At 40.6% G+C, this 15,846-nt stretch overlaps 1 protein-coding gene across 1 annotated transcript in view; it reads right to left on the bottom strand.

Moving 5' to 3' along the window:
* The window catches only part of lars1b (leucyl-tRNA synthetase 1b), a 42,976-nt gene extending 27,822 nt beyond the window's left edge, over nucleotides 1–15,154 (bottom strand). Inside the window, exons 1-16 of the mRNA XM_080014320.1 lie at nucleotides 15,071–15,154; nucleotides 13,583–13,704; nucleotides 12,776–12,863; nucleotides 12,414–12,494; nucleotides 11,940–12,080; nucleotides 11,472–11,633; nucleotides 11,068–11,180; nucleotides 10,764–10,827; nucleotides 10,530–10,618; nucleotides 10,064–10,289; nucleotides 9,463–9,550; nucleotides 8,765–8,841; nucleotides 4,543–4,596; nucleotides 3,984–4,124; nucleotides 1,978–2,055; nucleotides 1,734–1,819 (exon numbers count right to left, since the gene is read on the bottom strand). Coding sequence (XP_079870446.1) covers nucleotides 1,734–1,819; nucleotides 1,978–2,055; nucleotides 3,984–4,124; nucleotides 4,543–4,596; nucleotides 8,765–8,841; nucleotides 9,463–9,550; nucleotides 10,064–10,289; nucleotides 10,530–10,618; nucleotides 10,764–10,827; nucleotides 11,068–11,180; nucleotides 11,472–11,633; nucleotides 11,940–12,080; nucleotides 12,414–12,494; nucleotides 12,776–12,863; nucleotides 13,583–13,704; nucleotides 15,071–15,076 — 1,616 coding nt within the window. The 5' untranslated portion in view covers nucleotides 15,077–15,154. The remainder of the gene's footprint in view (nucleotides 1–1,733; nucleotides 1,820–1,977; nucleotides 2,056–3,983; nucleotides 4,125–4,542; nucleotides 4,597–8,764; nucleotides 8,842–9,462; nucleotides 9,551–10,063; nucleotides 10,290–10,529; nucleotides 10,619–10,763; nucleotides 10,828–11,067; nucleotides 11,181–11,471; nucleotides 11,634–11,939; nucleotides 12,081–12,413; nucleotides 12,495–12,775; nucleotides 12,864–13,582; nucleotides 13,705–15,070) is intronic.
* Nucleotides 15,155–15,846: the final 692 nt, after the last annotated feature.

Here is a 15,846-nt window from a genome sequence, read left to right as displayed (position 1 = left end):
TTGCCCCCCATTGTTCAGCACGCATGTGAACTGCTGATCAATTGCAAAATTTAAAAGACAGATGCTGCTGTGTGTTTTATTCTGAAGCACAGTGATTGGTTCATGGGGGTGTCACCATTCTGATTAAAAATCAAAAATCGATTGAAATGAGCGGTCGATTTCGAACATCAAAATCAGGTTCGATGCTGCTGCTGTGATGAATAGAATTAGGAGAAAAAGTCAGATTAGAGAAGAACGTACAGAGTGGACACGGACGCGGATGGGAGAGGAGCAAATATACTTATTGTAGTGTGTTGAAAAGTTTGTCTCTTTTCAGTGAGCCGGATCGTCCGACACACTGAAAAGAGTTGGCTCTTGTATGAAATATTTTGTTTATATGTATTCCACTACAAACAAATAACATTATTTATAATGATTTAATGTTACTGGACTCAAAGTTAACTTATTGAGTAACTACTGTTTTCTTTACAAATCGAAAGAAAGCGTTACACACAGAGATAGTGCTGAAAAAAATATAATTAAAAATACATTTAAATCAGTTTTAATCAAAAATCAAATCAAAAAGTGCAGTGAGAGACGCAGATTTCTCGACAACAACGACTGTAGTTCACTTAAATCTGAATCGATTTTCATGTAAGTTCACTTTTATAAACATGAGAAATTGACCACAGTACTGGTTACTGGAATTAGACTGAGTTACTGGGGGCGATTCTAATGATACTTTTTCACTCACTACCATGTTTAAAGGAAGATGGTATCATTCGTGCCTCATATTTCACTTTCATTTAACAATTTAGTATTGAGTATTTTATATATTTTAAGATTTTGTTTAAACATAAGACTTCTTGAATGTTGTTTTCATTTAAGCCTGTGGGCAAAAGTTCATTGCTTGAAGTGTTTTGCAGAATACAAGGAAAGTAAAGTTATATTTGTCTCCCCCCCTTTTTTTTTTGCTGATCCGAAAATGATCTGATCTGTGACACAAAACCGTGATACGATCCGAACCGTTGCACCCCACTATAATACTAGTAAATAAACTTGTCACTACTTGTAAATAATAAATCTTGCACTTCTGTAACGGGGAGACCAATTCCCCACCAGACTTTAATAAGATGACGTTTATCATTATTATCAATTATCATTACATTATTTTTTTTTAACTCGTTAAAAAACTCATTACTTTTCATTCTCTAAGTTTTTTTTTTTTTGTTTTTGTTTCGCAAAGTTTCATTTTTTGATTACCTGTGGACATTTATTTAGGTCATATATATATATATTTATTTTTATTTTTATTTATTTTTTCAAATAAGTGCAATGCAGAGAATGAAGACAATAACATAAGTGTTAAATAAATGTTCATTTAAGTTCAGCAATTTTGGATGTCATTTGTTATTATTATTAAAAGGTTTTATTTTATTAGATGCAAAATATATATATATATATATATATATATATATATATATATATATATATATATATATATATATATATATATATATATATATATATATATATATATATATATTCGCCGTTGTCCACCCCGTTCTCTAAATATCAACATCGGCATTGAAAAACCTGTATCGGTTGACCACGATTGGCAATAAGACTAAAAATGTTAAGAAAAATTGCTTGTTCTCTCCAGCACCACCAGCACCCTCCACACAAAATAACTGGAAGTATTTGTAGAAATGCACGTCATCGCAAAAACACAGGGAGATTAACGCTACACTTACCATTGGTCACAGAGGGCCACTACACACTCGTCGGCTGAGCGGGACATCACCTGCTTCTCTGGCTCCATGTAGATCATGGCCTCACCCTGTATGAGGGACCGACACTCACTAAACCATAATATATCACACAGTCAACTTAGATCATGTTAAGCTGGACATGATGTGTAACAAGCAGACAGCACAACTCTTAAGATGATTATTCAAAAAGAATTTGAAAAACAGAACTGAATGCATGGGTGTGTACCTTCTCAACCATCATCTTCTGGATGGGTTTCTTCACCTCCTGGACCTTTTGCCCTTTGAAGCCGTCCACCAGCATTATCTGACAGAGAGTAACATAATGAGTAAAATTGAATATACACATAAGCCATCTGGATACACACGTTCAGAGCACAGCTTAAGTCAGCAGTATAGTTAAAAAGAAGAAAGAATTCAATGAAATATAACCGGTGGATGAACACTGTATTTATGATGACACAGGGACAAAATTAACCTGGAAACAAAGTGGAACTCTGCCACCAGGCCAATCACCCATAAGACAACTGTGTGATATTTGGACGAGTTGAAAACAGCAGGTCAGTGAACCGATGATGGGTTTGCACCGAGGGCTTGCACAAACCGGGACACCCAAACTCAAAACACAGCAGACTTTGAAGTGTACTACAAAGCATCAATGGGTGGCACGCCATCTGTGTTCCACTTGATTTATTTTATCAGGTTGTCTCAGTCCAGCTTCAAAATGTTCAGGTTAGTTAAGACAAAGAAAACTGTTGTTAAAGCCAAAATACTGAAGCCACCCTGTTAGATAAATTAAACACAACACAAATTAATTATCCACTGATCCTTCTTCAAAGTTTACTGCTCTGCTAATACAGCGAACTTTAAAGACCATCTCCACCCATATTTTAAACTATCAAACGTTATATATTGAACAAAAACATTTTAATAATGTTTTTTCCCCCACCAAAATATGTTAAATAAACCACAATCAATCAATAATCTCTAGCAGGGTTTCCCCCAGTGTATTGCACGCCGGGCTTGAGTTGACCCCCCCACCAGGCCTCAGCATATTTTTTTTTTTTCATGTATTTTTAATCAAAATATCACAATTGACCGCCAAATATTGATTTTTTACTTTGTTTACTTTTTTAAATGGTTAAAATCTTATTTCATTAAAGCCCACAGTACATTTATTCTCACTCTCTCTCAAATTGACCGTGCACACCCTGAATCAAAACATGATCCTGCGCAGGATGTTTTAAAAATCCCGTTGGGTTGTGTTATAAGAATTTTGTATTTCTATATATATTACTGTGCCTTTCACAAAAACTTTGTTACGTATATGTCCTCTGCTCTCTTTCTGTAGGCTAAGCAGAGTTCATTTTATTGCTGTTTTTTTCTCTTACATTCTTGTACGATATATGTGTACTCTGTTCTTCTTCTCAAGGCTAAGTAAGAGTTCATATCTTAAAAAAAGAAACTAATCACTTCTTTGTCTTAATGTAAAGAGGAGGAAGGCAACATGTCTCGATAGTAAAGTACGAAAACATCAACATATGGTCAGTCTCAACGAAAACTGCCCCATCAATGAAACTGTCATCTCAGCATGATCTATGCAGGGATGTCTTGACATCTGCTGACCTCCATCCCAGCGGCTCCCCGGCTTCTCCTCTGCAAGAAGACTGTATAAATGCTCAGTCTCCTGGGTTCGATATGTGTGTGTGTGTGTGTGTGTGTGTGTGTGTGTGTGTGTGTGTGTGTGTGTGTGTGTGTGTGTGTGTGTGTGTGAAGGGCAAATGGGGTTAGTTCTTAAGAAAAAAAACCCCTCCAAAACAGCTCTGATCTAAATTTATTTTATTTTTTTAAATAAAAAGAATAATAAAAAAAATTGCCCCGGTCTATTCATCTGTCATTTCGATCATGCATTAAAGCCGTCGAAAATAATATGATATTATTGATCAAAAACACAAGTACGTTTTGGGCACTTTGTCGAGGACACACAAAGGGAGCGATCAGGGCGCAATGTGCAATTTGAGTGTCCCATTCCTATAATAAAGCAAATAAAATATGGTGTTTTTATTTTATAAGTATTTTATTGAATTTCTTTATTGAACAAAACAAAAAAAGTACCGTGCGTAACCGGGACACTCTAAGCATCACTCTCTTACCATCACCACCACCACCGGGGCAAACAACTTTTGTGGGGGAAACCCTGTATAGAATAGCTACAGTGGAGGGGTCGTGACTCACCCCTTCATAGAACCCCTTCAGGTAGACCTTCTCTTTGGCCTCAGCCAATTTCTCTCTATCGTTCTGGCTGTTGATTTTCAGCTCATCACATACCAGTGGAGCAGAGAGGTTCCCATAGCCTGGGATATCAATAATGGGAACCTGGGGTAAACGTCAACACACACAAACATGTCAATGCAGTTTGAAGCTCCAAATTCCACTTGAGTATCTAAATTTTGGATGACAGAATGAGAATCAGATTTGATCGCCATGAATGTCTGCATATATGAAGACTTTAAATGATGAATGCATATATTCAAGTCTATTTTCATAAGCGAATATGATTTGTGAGCAAGAAGTAAAGCAAACAGGTTCAGTAAACAAGGATTTTAAATAAACATAGGTTTGGCTGCACAGTTAATTGAAATTGAAATAAATGCAAATATGTAACTTATTTGTCAATGCATTTCAAGAGTGTAAATAGATGTGTCTTTAAATCAAAAATAACAAACAATGGATTAACACAAGCAGGACTGAAAACCAGACTAAAAATCAAGACAACTTCAGGATATCAGCTTACCGGCTCAAACGGAAGCACCATCATGTCCTGGATTCCATACTTTTCTCTCAGGGCCTTTTGAAGACAAGATCAAGACAATAAGATTCAAGAGGTTTATTCTTCACATGATACATACTTTCATATGTATATGCAGTGAAATGTCAATGCAACGCACCCGGTGTTTACACACAATATGTCCTGACTGACAGAATGTCCTATGTCCACAGTAGCTACCTAGAAAATAATTTCTACTTGACTAACTAACTGATTCCTAAAACGTAATGCAGTAAGTCGAATGAGATAGAATAAAATAAAAATATATAGAATAAAATAAAATAAAATAAGAACTCAAGGGTCATGCAGGGTGGGGGTACAGAATAGATAAAGGGAATAGGCTTATGTATATGGGATAGGCTATTTATGTATATACAGATATGTGCATTAAAGTGGCATGTGAATAAAGTGAGGTAGTGTTTGTGAGATATACAGCACAGTAGACAACAGTACGGCGCAGCAATACAGTAATACCGGACAACCCAGAACACTGACACAGTATGTAGTACAGTATGCTACATAGAGTACAGTAAGGTAGTGGAGCCTATGTGTGTGGCCCAGTGAGAACCCCTGGTGAGGTCAGCATTGACAGTTCTCATGGCTTGCGGGGAAAAAACTCAAGTCTCAGTCTCTCTGTTCTAGCTGTGTGACTGCCGAGGCGCTTGCCTGACCGCAGAAGCTGGAACAGCTGTTGTTGGGGTGATGAGTATCCTTCATGATCCTGCGGTCTCTGCTACTACACCTTCTGGTGTATAAGTCCTGCAGGGAGGGGAGTGTAGTTCCAGTAGTACGTTCGGCTGAACGCACCACTCTCTGCAGGGCCCGCCTGTCCTGAGCAGTACAGTTCCCAAACCAGGCAGTGATGTTGCCTGTCAGGATGCTCTCCACTGCTCCACAGTAGAAGGACTTGAGGATCCTCACCGAGATCCGGAATTTCCTCAGCTGCCTGAGGTGGTAAAGACGCTGCCTTGCCTCTCTCACCAGAGTGTCTGTTTGTAAAGTCCATGTTAAAACCTCTGTGATGTGGACTCCCAGGTACTTGATGCTGCTCACCCTGTCGACAGAAGTCCCATTAATCACCAAGGGTGCCTCCGTCCTCGGTTGTAAACAACGCCTAAAGTCCATAATCAGCTCCTTAGTTTTGCTGACCTTCAGGTGTAGGCTGTTGTCCTGGCACCAGAGTGACAGTTCAGCCACCTCTTCGCAGCAGGCCTTCTCATAGTCGCTGGTGATCAGGCCCACGACAACGGTGTCGTCAGCAAACTTAATGATGGTGTTGGAGCTGGACCTGGCCACACAGTCATGTGTGTACAGGGAGTAAAGTAGGGGGCTGAGGACGCAGCCCTGGGGGGATCCTGTGTTAAGAGTTAGGGAGCTGGACATGTGCATCCCCACCCTAACCACCTGGGGCTGGGCTGAGGAAGTCCAGGATCCAGGCACACAGTGGAGTATTCAGTCCAAGCTCCTTCAGCTTGACAGCCAGTCTGGAGGGGACTATGGTATTGAAAGCTGAACTATAATCGATGAACAGCAATCTCACATAGGCCCCCTTCTGGCCAACCAGGTGCGTGAGCGTGGTGTGCAGTACCTGGGAGACCACGTCATCCGTAGAACTGTTGTGCTGGTACGCAAACTGCAACGGGTCCAAGGTGTGGGGGAGGGAGGCGCAGATATAATCCTTAATCAGCCTCTCGAAACACTTCATGACCACCGAGGTGAGCGCCACCTCACCTGAAGGTAGTCATTCAGGCAGGTTGGAGAGGCGATCTTCGGGACAGGAATGACGGTGGACCTCTTGAAGCAGGATGGGACCACTGATTCAGCCAGAGGGATGTTGAATATTGTAGTGAAGACGGGGCTAGCTGGTTAGCACAGGTCTTCAGTACTCGTCCAGATATGCCATCTGCGCCTGCAGCTTTCCTGGTGCTCACCCGCATCAGAGCCCTCATGACGTCATGCTCGGACACTGAGAGTGTGCGCTTTTCCCCAGTGGTGTAACTCCAATTAGCCGGCGAGCCAGCGGTGCTGTTGCCAGACTCAAACCACGCATAAAAGGAGTTCAGTTCGTTGGCGAGGGAGGTGTCCACACTCGTGGCTGGGGAGAAGCTGCTCTTGTAGTTTGTTATAGTCTGCAGCCCCTGCCACAAGTGTCTGGTGTCCCATTGCTCCATCTGTAGCTCCACAGTCTCTGTACGTCCATTTAGCGTCCTTCACCGCCCTCCCTAGATTGTATGACGCCTCTTTGTAATTGTCCATATTTCCGGATACAAGACCGTCATTGTAAGCGGCCGTGCGAGCATTCAGAGCGAAGCGGATGGATTTATCGACCCACGGTTTCTGGTTTGCAAATATCCGAACTTTCACCGTGGGAACAATGCTGTCCGCTAACATAGCCACAAAGCTCACCGCTACATCAGTAAACTCGCTGACATCGCTTGAACTTGACTGGAACATGTCCCAGTCGACGTCAGTCAGAGCATCCTGAAGCGCAGCCTGATTGGTCCGTCCACCGCTTCACTTCCCTCGTCACCACCAATTCTGGTGCGATCAGAGGCCTGTAAACGGGACCCAGTTAAATCGTGGCGTGATCTTATTTCCCGAAAGCAGGGAGCGAGACGGTCTTGTGCCCGTTCTTGTCAGTGTGTAACAATGGTCCAAAGTTCTATCTCCCCTGGTGGCACACGTGATGTGTTGGTAGAAATAAGGCAGAACTTTTTTAAGGTTCCCCCTGTTAAAGTCTCCAGTCACCACCACAGCCGCGTGGGGATGTTTGTTTTGAAATCCGCACAACACATCATACAGGTCCGACAGTGCTGTGTCGGTGTCCGCTTGCGGTGGAATATTAACGGCTGTAATGATGACCGTGCTGAATTCCCGGGGGAGATAAAATGGACGGCATAAGATTGTCAGCTGTTCCAGGTTCGGCGAGCAGGAGAGAGACTTAAGTGTTGTTGGGGAACACGGAGAAGGACTCAGCTGGATGAATGGCTTCATACGACACCACTGGGTTCAGCCATGTCTCATTCAGGCAGAGGACGCAACAGTTTCTTGTTGTCCCGTTGGAATTTAATCCTCACTCGAAGTTCATCCATCTTGTTCTCCAGAGACTGGACGTTGGCAAGAAGGATGCTTGGCAGAGGTGGACGGTAAGGTTGCGTCCTCATTCTGACCCAAATGCCGCCTGTCGGCCACTCTAGTTCCAAAGATAAAAAGTCCCAAAGTTGTTCTTTTAGGGAAGTTTTTGTATCCACGAGTGCATCGTTGCCGTAAGAGATAACTGCCGATGCTTTTTTGGCGGACATTATGATGAAAAAACTGAAAAAATGATAAAATGTGCGAAGTCGACCGGAGCGCCGTCGTAGGCAACCGCAAGCGGCGGCGCCAATATCGCCAGAAATAATAATAACAGAATAAAACAGAATAAAAAATAAAAGAGCATTATGTTGCATAGGTAAATAGGTTGAAGGTTTCTGAGTAAACAAATGGTCAAGTATACGTTGAATTTGTCTGGGCATTTTAATTCTACTTCACTATTAATACATTTTAAAAGGGGCAATAGACAACTTTTGCGCCACTGTCGCAAAAACAACCGGATCTTTTTACCATCGCTCAGAGCGCTCCTAAGAGGACAATTTTAGTTTAATTTTATTTATTTTGGTTGCGCAATCATAGACATATATACATAGATGTCACAATAACTGCTTCGGCTCGTTGCTGCGATACGTCAACATTGCTGCCATATTGGAACGGGCAAGACTGGCCTGTAAACAAATACAAGTAAACAGGGGTGCTGCGATTTATCTGGATAAAAAGCACGATAGCATTTATATTTCTCAACTGATTACAATGACTCGTTTTTATACTCAAGGGGTTATGATCTAATACCTGGAGTAGATTGCTCCACCGGCTGCCTTTTCTGCTTATGGTTGCGCATTGGTTGACACACTTCCTGTGATGCACTGTCGTAAATAGATCATTTTCCTGGGAGATTGTACCCAGTGGCAGCCTGAATGGATAGTGATATGGAGGCTTATAGAGAAGCAAACTAAATGCAGATGGTGTCATTATTCTATAGCCATTACACTGTGCAATTAACATTAAGTTCATAATGATAAGTTAAAGCAGAAAAGTTGTCTACTTCTCCTTAAAGTTTAATTATTTCCGTTTTAACACCCTGAAGTAAGCTCACCTGTTTCTTCTTGAGGTCCCTGAGAGCAGCAATGTCATCAGGAGCATCAGAGGGTACACTGGTCACCACCCCAGTACCTGGAATGCAGAGCAAAGAAAGAGAGAGGGGAAAATAAAACATGCAACTTCAGATTTCCATTCATGATGAGAAGCACAGATGTATTTGATATATTATGGATTTATTTTGACCACGCATTCTCATTTTTGGACAATACACAATTCTAAACAAAAACATATTGGCTTATAAATGGCTTTTTGTGATAGGCGACCAAGATGCAAAGACGGGTTGTGTCCAACATGTTCTGTGCACGTGTACACACGCTGTTCATATCCTTTCTGTTCAACATCAGAAGATATATCTGTCCTTCTCAGATTTGAGCCTCAAACTGTACACAGACCATGATCTAGTACTTTGAAAAGGGCTCCCAATGTACAAGTTTGATACTATGATCATGATAATTGAACAAATAATATTAACATGTAAAATAAAAGACATAACATAATATTCAGTTGGGAGACAAGTCACTGCAAATGTCTTTAACTATTTAGTATGTATTTTCCTAATTATTGGAGTTTTCTTTAATTCTTCTTGTTCTGACTCATCCACAGTGCAAAGAAACTCCAAACAAATTTCATGTGACTATTTCTCATAGTTTCTTTCGATTATTTTAGTGTCTTTTCGAGACGATTTACTTGTACCTTTGTCCTCCTTAATGGTGAGCATGGGCAGAGCATAAATTGTCTTGTAGGAGGTCAGTGGGGCGCTCAAGGCACAGCCTAGAATATCCTAGAGAGAGAAAGAGAAGGAGAGGAAGAGAGAGAGAAAGCATTATTAGTTACCCACACCACAGCCCTCTTTCTCACCTTCTAAAATTCTAAAGTACATCTTAATTTGCCCTAACCAATTTGGACATTAAAATTACATTTATAGATGATTTTGTTAATTATTACCAAACTTGATTTAGCCTTTGCCTTGTGAAATAAAAACGAAGTGACAATGATCCAATTAGTAACTTTCCACTACAGGAAGACTGAGCTGCTATAAACTGATTTAAACCTACACGTACAAATAATTTCTTTTGAGTTAAGTTTGTCATGGGTCTTAACGGATGATGATCCTGAAGGATACATGAAACTTAGTAATGTTTAGTCTAACAACCAAGCAAAGGACTAACTTTCCCAACTGTGTTCATCATCCCCAAATTAAATATTGAAATCAGTATTGGTGAAGAGAGAATCACAATTCTCAAGTGTATTCCCCCCACCTCCACCCCCACAAACACACACAATAAAGCAGTACCTGTCCAATTATCTCCATCACCACAGGTACAATTCCGTTCTCCTTGGTAAAGCCCTGGAAAGACATGTTCCTGGCAGATCTCCTGGTGCTGATGAAGATGTCTCCGCTGGCTGTGTCGAATGCAATGTACTTCATGTCCGGTCTCACCCAGCAGTTAGTCTGGCCAAACATGGTCTCGGGCCTCAGAGTGGCTGCCACCAGGAAGATGTTCTTCCCCTTCAAGGCACTGAGGGATAACACAGAAAAGTCACTTTAAGAGTTTGTTGTTGAACTGTTAGCATTTGTTCAATTGACTGACTTTGATCTCTACCAATATAGGACACCTGGGTTTTGTTTATGTTATTAAAAACAACTCAGTGGTCTTTGTTGTAGTTAAAATATGAAAACAATATGGATGCATGTTTTGTTGTGACTGAATTTGGTATGGTTTGGTAATTTACCCACAATATAAAAAAAAATGTTTAACCTGCTATAGAAGACTTTAGACTTGAACTTCGCTGGGTACGGTTCCACAATCTTCATCTTGACGAGAGTGTATTCCTGGGGTCCAACTCCCTAGAAATGAGGGGAAATATCAGTTAGTTGTCTGGTAAGGCAATATCTGAGAAAAATGACTACACAATGCTGTCGTTATGTCATTGTTAAATGACACAATCTGATTACATTGAATGAATACAAGGTTTGAGGAAACTATCTGTACCTCTCCCGTCTGCCTGTCGTGGTCCATGCAAGGCTGTCCATCCTTGGGAGAGTAGATGGTGTATCTGCAACAATCCAAGGATAGTTACCAAATAATGTAATTAAAATCACAAGTTCTACAGCTCCAATGCCATGTTCTAAACTACAGTAAATCAATTTTATAGGAGCAGGAACACCGATTATAAGTTCAGTAATACCCTTTGCAGACAAAATATCTTTAAATATTATTTTCATTCAAAGATGGAAATTACAATTATGACATGACAGATTTTATTGCTTTTCCCTCCTGTTAGTTACAACCTCACCTTTTGCCAAACTTGATCTTCTTCCTCTCCTTCAGAGTGATAAACTGCCACTTGACAAAGGAGTCATAGAAGGGATTCACATCTGTTGTAATGAATGAACGCCTCCAATCGACCTGTGAAGATACATCAGCAGAACACGGTTTGAGTGGGAGGGGAGGAAGGACACAATTAAGCAAAACACTGTAGCACAACTGTAGCATTTAATTGATAGGGGCCCAAAAAATGCTTAATTCTGGGCTCTCCTGAATAAACCCTAAGGCTAACCGTATCACTCCGACATACAAAAATAACAAATGTGTAAAATACAGATAATATATAGTTCTGGTCTATAAAACAAAATCTCAAAACAATGAAAGATTATTTTACCATGAGTCTGACCATTGCAATGTTGTTTTTCTGTTTACCTTAACTCCCATCAGCTTGAGGTCCTTGACTGCCAGGGGAGGAAAGTACTCCAGCCAGTGTTCAGCGTTGGCAAAGAGGATAATCTCACTGTCACTCAGACCCAAAGACCTCATGATGTCCCACTGGAATTTGGAGGTGCCAGACTTTGCTGCTGCTTTGCTCTAGAGGTGGACAAGGGTAGAATTTTGAGAAGTGAAATGCACAAAGGCTAAACATGTTAGAGCTGAGAAGCATATTCAACCACTGGATCAGGTGACACACACACATACACATACACAGACTGCCTGAAAGTCAAGGGGGCTAAATCACTGTGACCTTTTGGAGCAAACCTTCACAGAGAAGATGCAACCTCCACAAAGGAGCTGAGCTGGGATTCAAACCCAGCTCTCAGGTACTGTGTCCGTATACTTTCAGCCTTTATCTCAAACACGCACACAAGCAATCAGCTTCTTTGCTCAGAGTCTGACCTTCTTGCCCTTTGCTTTGTCCTTGATGATGAATTCATCCAACACTTTGGACTTCTCCTCCTCTTCCTCCTCCTCTTCATCCGGGAACTGCGGAGGATTCCCATAAAGCTCCATCTCTCTCTTCAACTTGTCTGCACACGCCTGTTTTGAAAAGAAATTCACACGATTCAAATGTGTTTGACTGACATACAATTATATCCAACAGATAGCAATGAACTGTTTGATCAAAGGACTTCTGATCTTATATTCATGATACATATTTCCACATTCATAATTAATATGTATTATTTGGTACCTTTAGGATTATTTTGACATTTTAATTTGATAAAGTAATCTTGTTAGGAATGGCAAATAAATGATTCAATTTACTTTATACATTTACTGCAAGGATGGCAAATACTATAGATTGCTTAGAAGTTAACCATTTCATAATTTAACATACATTGCTTACATCACACCCCTATGAGGGCTCACCTTGATGGGCATTCCTGTGCAGTGCAGTCCAAATGGGAAAAGACATTGCTTTCCCTTCAACCGCTGGTACCCGACAGCAAACTGTAAAAGAATAAAGTGTAAATGTATAAACAGTTGACATTTAAAAACAAACAAATAAAAAGTATACTGTAGATAGTTTTTACATAATTACAATTTTTGTATCTATATGGGTAGTTATTTCTGTTTTGTCTGGTTTTGGTGTGTCTATGTATGTGTGGAACGCTGAGATTAAACTTAAATCATGAATGGCTGTTTACTGTGTCGACAAGGTTTGTCATATTTTTCTGGTCTACATGGCAGCTCATTGTGGTTGTGAAGTTAAGTAGACTTTGCAACCTTACCTCACATTTTGACAGACTGAATGTGTGGCCAAGGTGCAATCTTCCATTCATGTAAGGGTAGGGGAAGGTGACAAAGTACTTGTTTTTGCTGGAACAGAAAATGAACAATGCATAGAATGTGAGACGCCCAAGGGTTTTTTTTTTTCCTTCTGTTATACACCTTCTATATAACTAGACCCAATGGAGGACCTTAAAAAGGGCCATCCCTGGTAAACTATTTTTGGCAAAGTTACACAAACTTTTGTCTCTTCAGAAAGGAATCTTATTGAAGATGGTGTCATCACTTCCCAACACATCTCTCCTAGCCCAGAATGTATGTGTGTGACTGTGCTTGAAAGCCATCTCCTGGAAACTTCTAACAGGTTAAGGACAGCTGTCAAGCTCTCCTAAATCCTTGTGGAGAGAGGAGTAGTTTTCTTAGCTGGGAAAGTACTTTTACTTCTACTACACCTCATACTAAAATACTTCACTCCTACGCCTAAAAGTAAGACCAAATTTGCATCACTAAAGATTTTGGCCAGTTAGTTCAGATTTCCTTCTCTGAGATGCTTGATAAATACGGGCCTAGAGCCACATGGACACACTGGACAGCCGGCTGTGAGGACTGATGTTAAATGCCTGCACCGATGCTTTCATAAATAAATATGAAAGTGAGAGAGAGCGACTCAGAGAGAAAATAAGACAGAAAACTCTATCCCCCTGCCCCCCAGGGAATTTCAGGCCAGAAAGATTGAATGGGATTGTTAAGATATGACTTCAGTCAAGTCTATATCATAACAAATGAAGGCGAGAGTGACAGCCACTTACTTGGTGCTTTCCCCAATTGTCGTTGGCGCATCACAGTCAAAGGCCCTCTCCTTTTCCCATTTCTGCTGGATTTCTTGCTCAATCTTCCTCAGATAGTCCAACTTTGCTGTCCCTTTTCGTTCCTTGAATACGACAAAACAAAATAGAAACAAAAAAGCTTTAATAGCAAACCTAACCTAGAATAGTTTTCATACATTTCTCATACCAAGGACCCTTAATTTGAAACACATTAGGTAACCAACCCCAGAATTTTATTGTTAGATATGTAATAAGATTTATTTGCATCTTTCATACACAACATGCAAATATACAATCTCTAATGGTGCTAACTTCTTGAAAATAGAGCTGTCACAATTATTACATAATCACCTAATAGCAATTATGAGCTAATCATCATCATTTTGGTCATGTCAAATTCCACATCATGTTTTTATCCAAATGTAGGAGTCATTTTAAACAAATGTTAGAAATGTTGCGACAACAAATGTTGTTCCATGTGTTCTCATCAATTTGGTTGCACAAATTAAACTTCTATCTGAATTATCATGATGTCCAATGTCAATGAATGGCTTTTCTTCAATAGGTAGCCATTTATTATTGTACTGTGATTAAGGGCTGTATAAATTAACATCTTATAATCGTATACTATGATAGCTGGTGTGAGATGAAAAAAAATATATTGTTACGGTATATAAGCACGGAGGCACAGTGCTTGCACTGCTGCTTCACAGCAAGAAGGTCCTGGGTGTCATTCCCGTCTATCTCCCGGCGTGGAGTTTGCATGTTATCCCCGTGCTCACATGGGGTTTCCTCCATATAACGTTGATGTGGACCCCCATCAAAATGACGCAAAAGACCGTCGTCTGACCAGTCATGGACCTTTGGAATTGTTTCCCAGGCGTGTCACTGTATGCTGCCTACTGCTCCTGGCTGCCCCCTCGAGGAAGGACAAGCCGGGATGAGTTAAAAGCAGAGAACAAGTTTCACCGGCTACCATTTGTAGCGTGTGTGTGTGTGTGTGTGTGTGTTGGTCGCCGTCGCCACATGAGTGCATGTGTTGTGGTGTGTGTGTGCTGTGTGACGAATAAAAAAAAAAACATCTTCTTATCAATCGCAATTATTTGCATGACAATTAACCGTCAACTAAAATGTAACGATCATGAAGGGACCCTTGTGGACCGATCCCCACGTTGGGAACCACTGGTCTAGTCTAGAGCATGGTTAACTGAGGGCTGAACTGGATTTTAAAAAACATACACAAATCACACACTTCGAGTAAACTCCCTGTGACTAGTTAACTGCGAATTACAATAAAATTGATAGTTTCGGTTTCTTTTAGGTCACTTGGGTGTATTTTCTATGCTGGCTTAGTTAGCTAGCTAGTTAGTTAGTTAATGTAACACAACTCCACATTTTACAAGTTTAGTGAATCAACAGTGGCGATCCTGAATTGCCGGTTAGTCGACACTGTTCATATCGCCCACCTACCGTCATGTTGGTGCAAAATGAGGATTTAAATGAATAAATGTCGTTTGCAGTCTCAAGAAACAGCAGAGTGTCTGGCTCTGACAAGGGGAACACACGCCGCCGGCACTCGGCTGACGACACCAGACGCAATGTCATACCGCGTTGATTCCTGGGAAATGTAGTTGACCGTCGGCCATTTTAGAATCTAAAATGTTCCTGCAAAGAACCACATTTCCCAACAACCAACGCAAACAATCGATCCATCCGTCGGATTGATAGATAGATGGATAATTAGGCAATATCCAATAAACGTAAATTATTTTTTTAAAGTACAAATATATTGGGATATAGAATAAACTTCACATGAAATCAAAACATTGAAAAACGCCATTTACAATCAACCTAAATCTGTACATATTTTTTAAAATAGATGATGTCTGCAAACTTGGCTTGTGTTAAGATCTGATCATCTTGACTTTTTGATAAAATATTCGATTTGAACAGTGATTATTGATTTCTACATTGATGGTTGACTTTTACATTGATAATTGATATTTACATCGATAGCGCTTAACTCTTAAATCGTTACAATTCCACCGAGCGGCTACGTCAGCGATTCCGTTCGTTGTGCTTACGTTTGCGACACTGCCACTCGTGTTGCCGTGCCGTAAAGCGTTGTGTCCTACCTGCTAGTGGCGTGAGAGGAGGCCCTCAAGCTCTATGCGCTTACAGACGATGAGCGCGGGGTTTCAGCACGCACTTTCAACTTGTAGTCAGTATTAACAGTCTCTCTCACA

Source organism: Zeus faber (genome assembly GCF_960531495.2).
Source record: "Zeus faber genome assembly, chromosome: 14".
Classification (NCBI taxonomy): Eukaryota; Metazoa; Chordata; class Actinopteri; order Zeiformes; family Zeidae; genus Zeus; species Zeus faber.
This window is presented reverse-complemented; position numbering and strand designations above follow the sequence as displayed.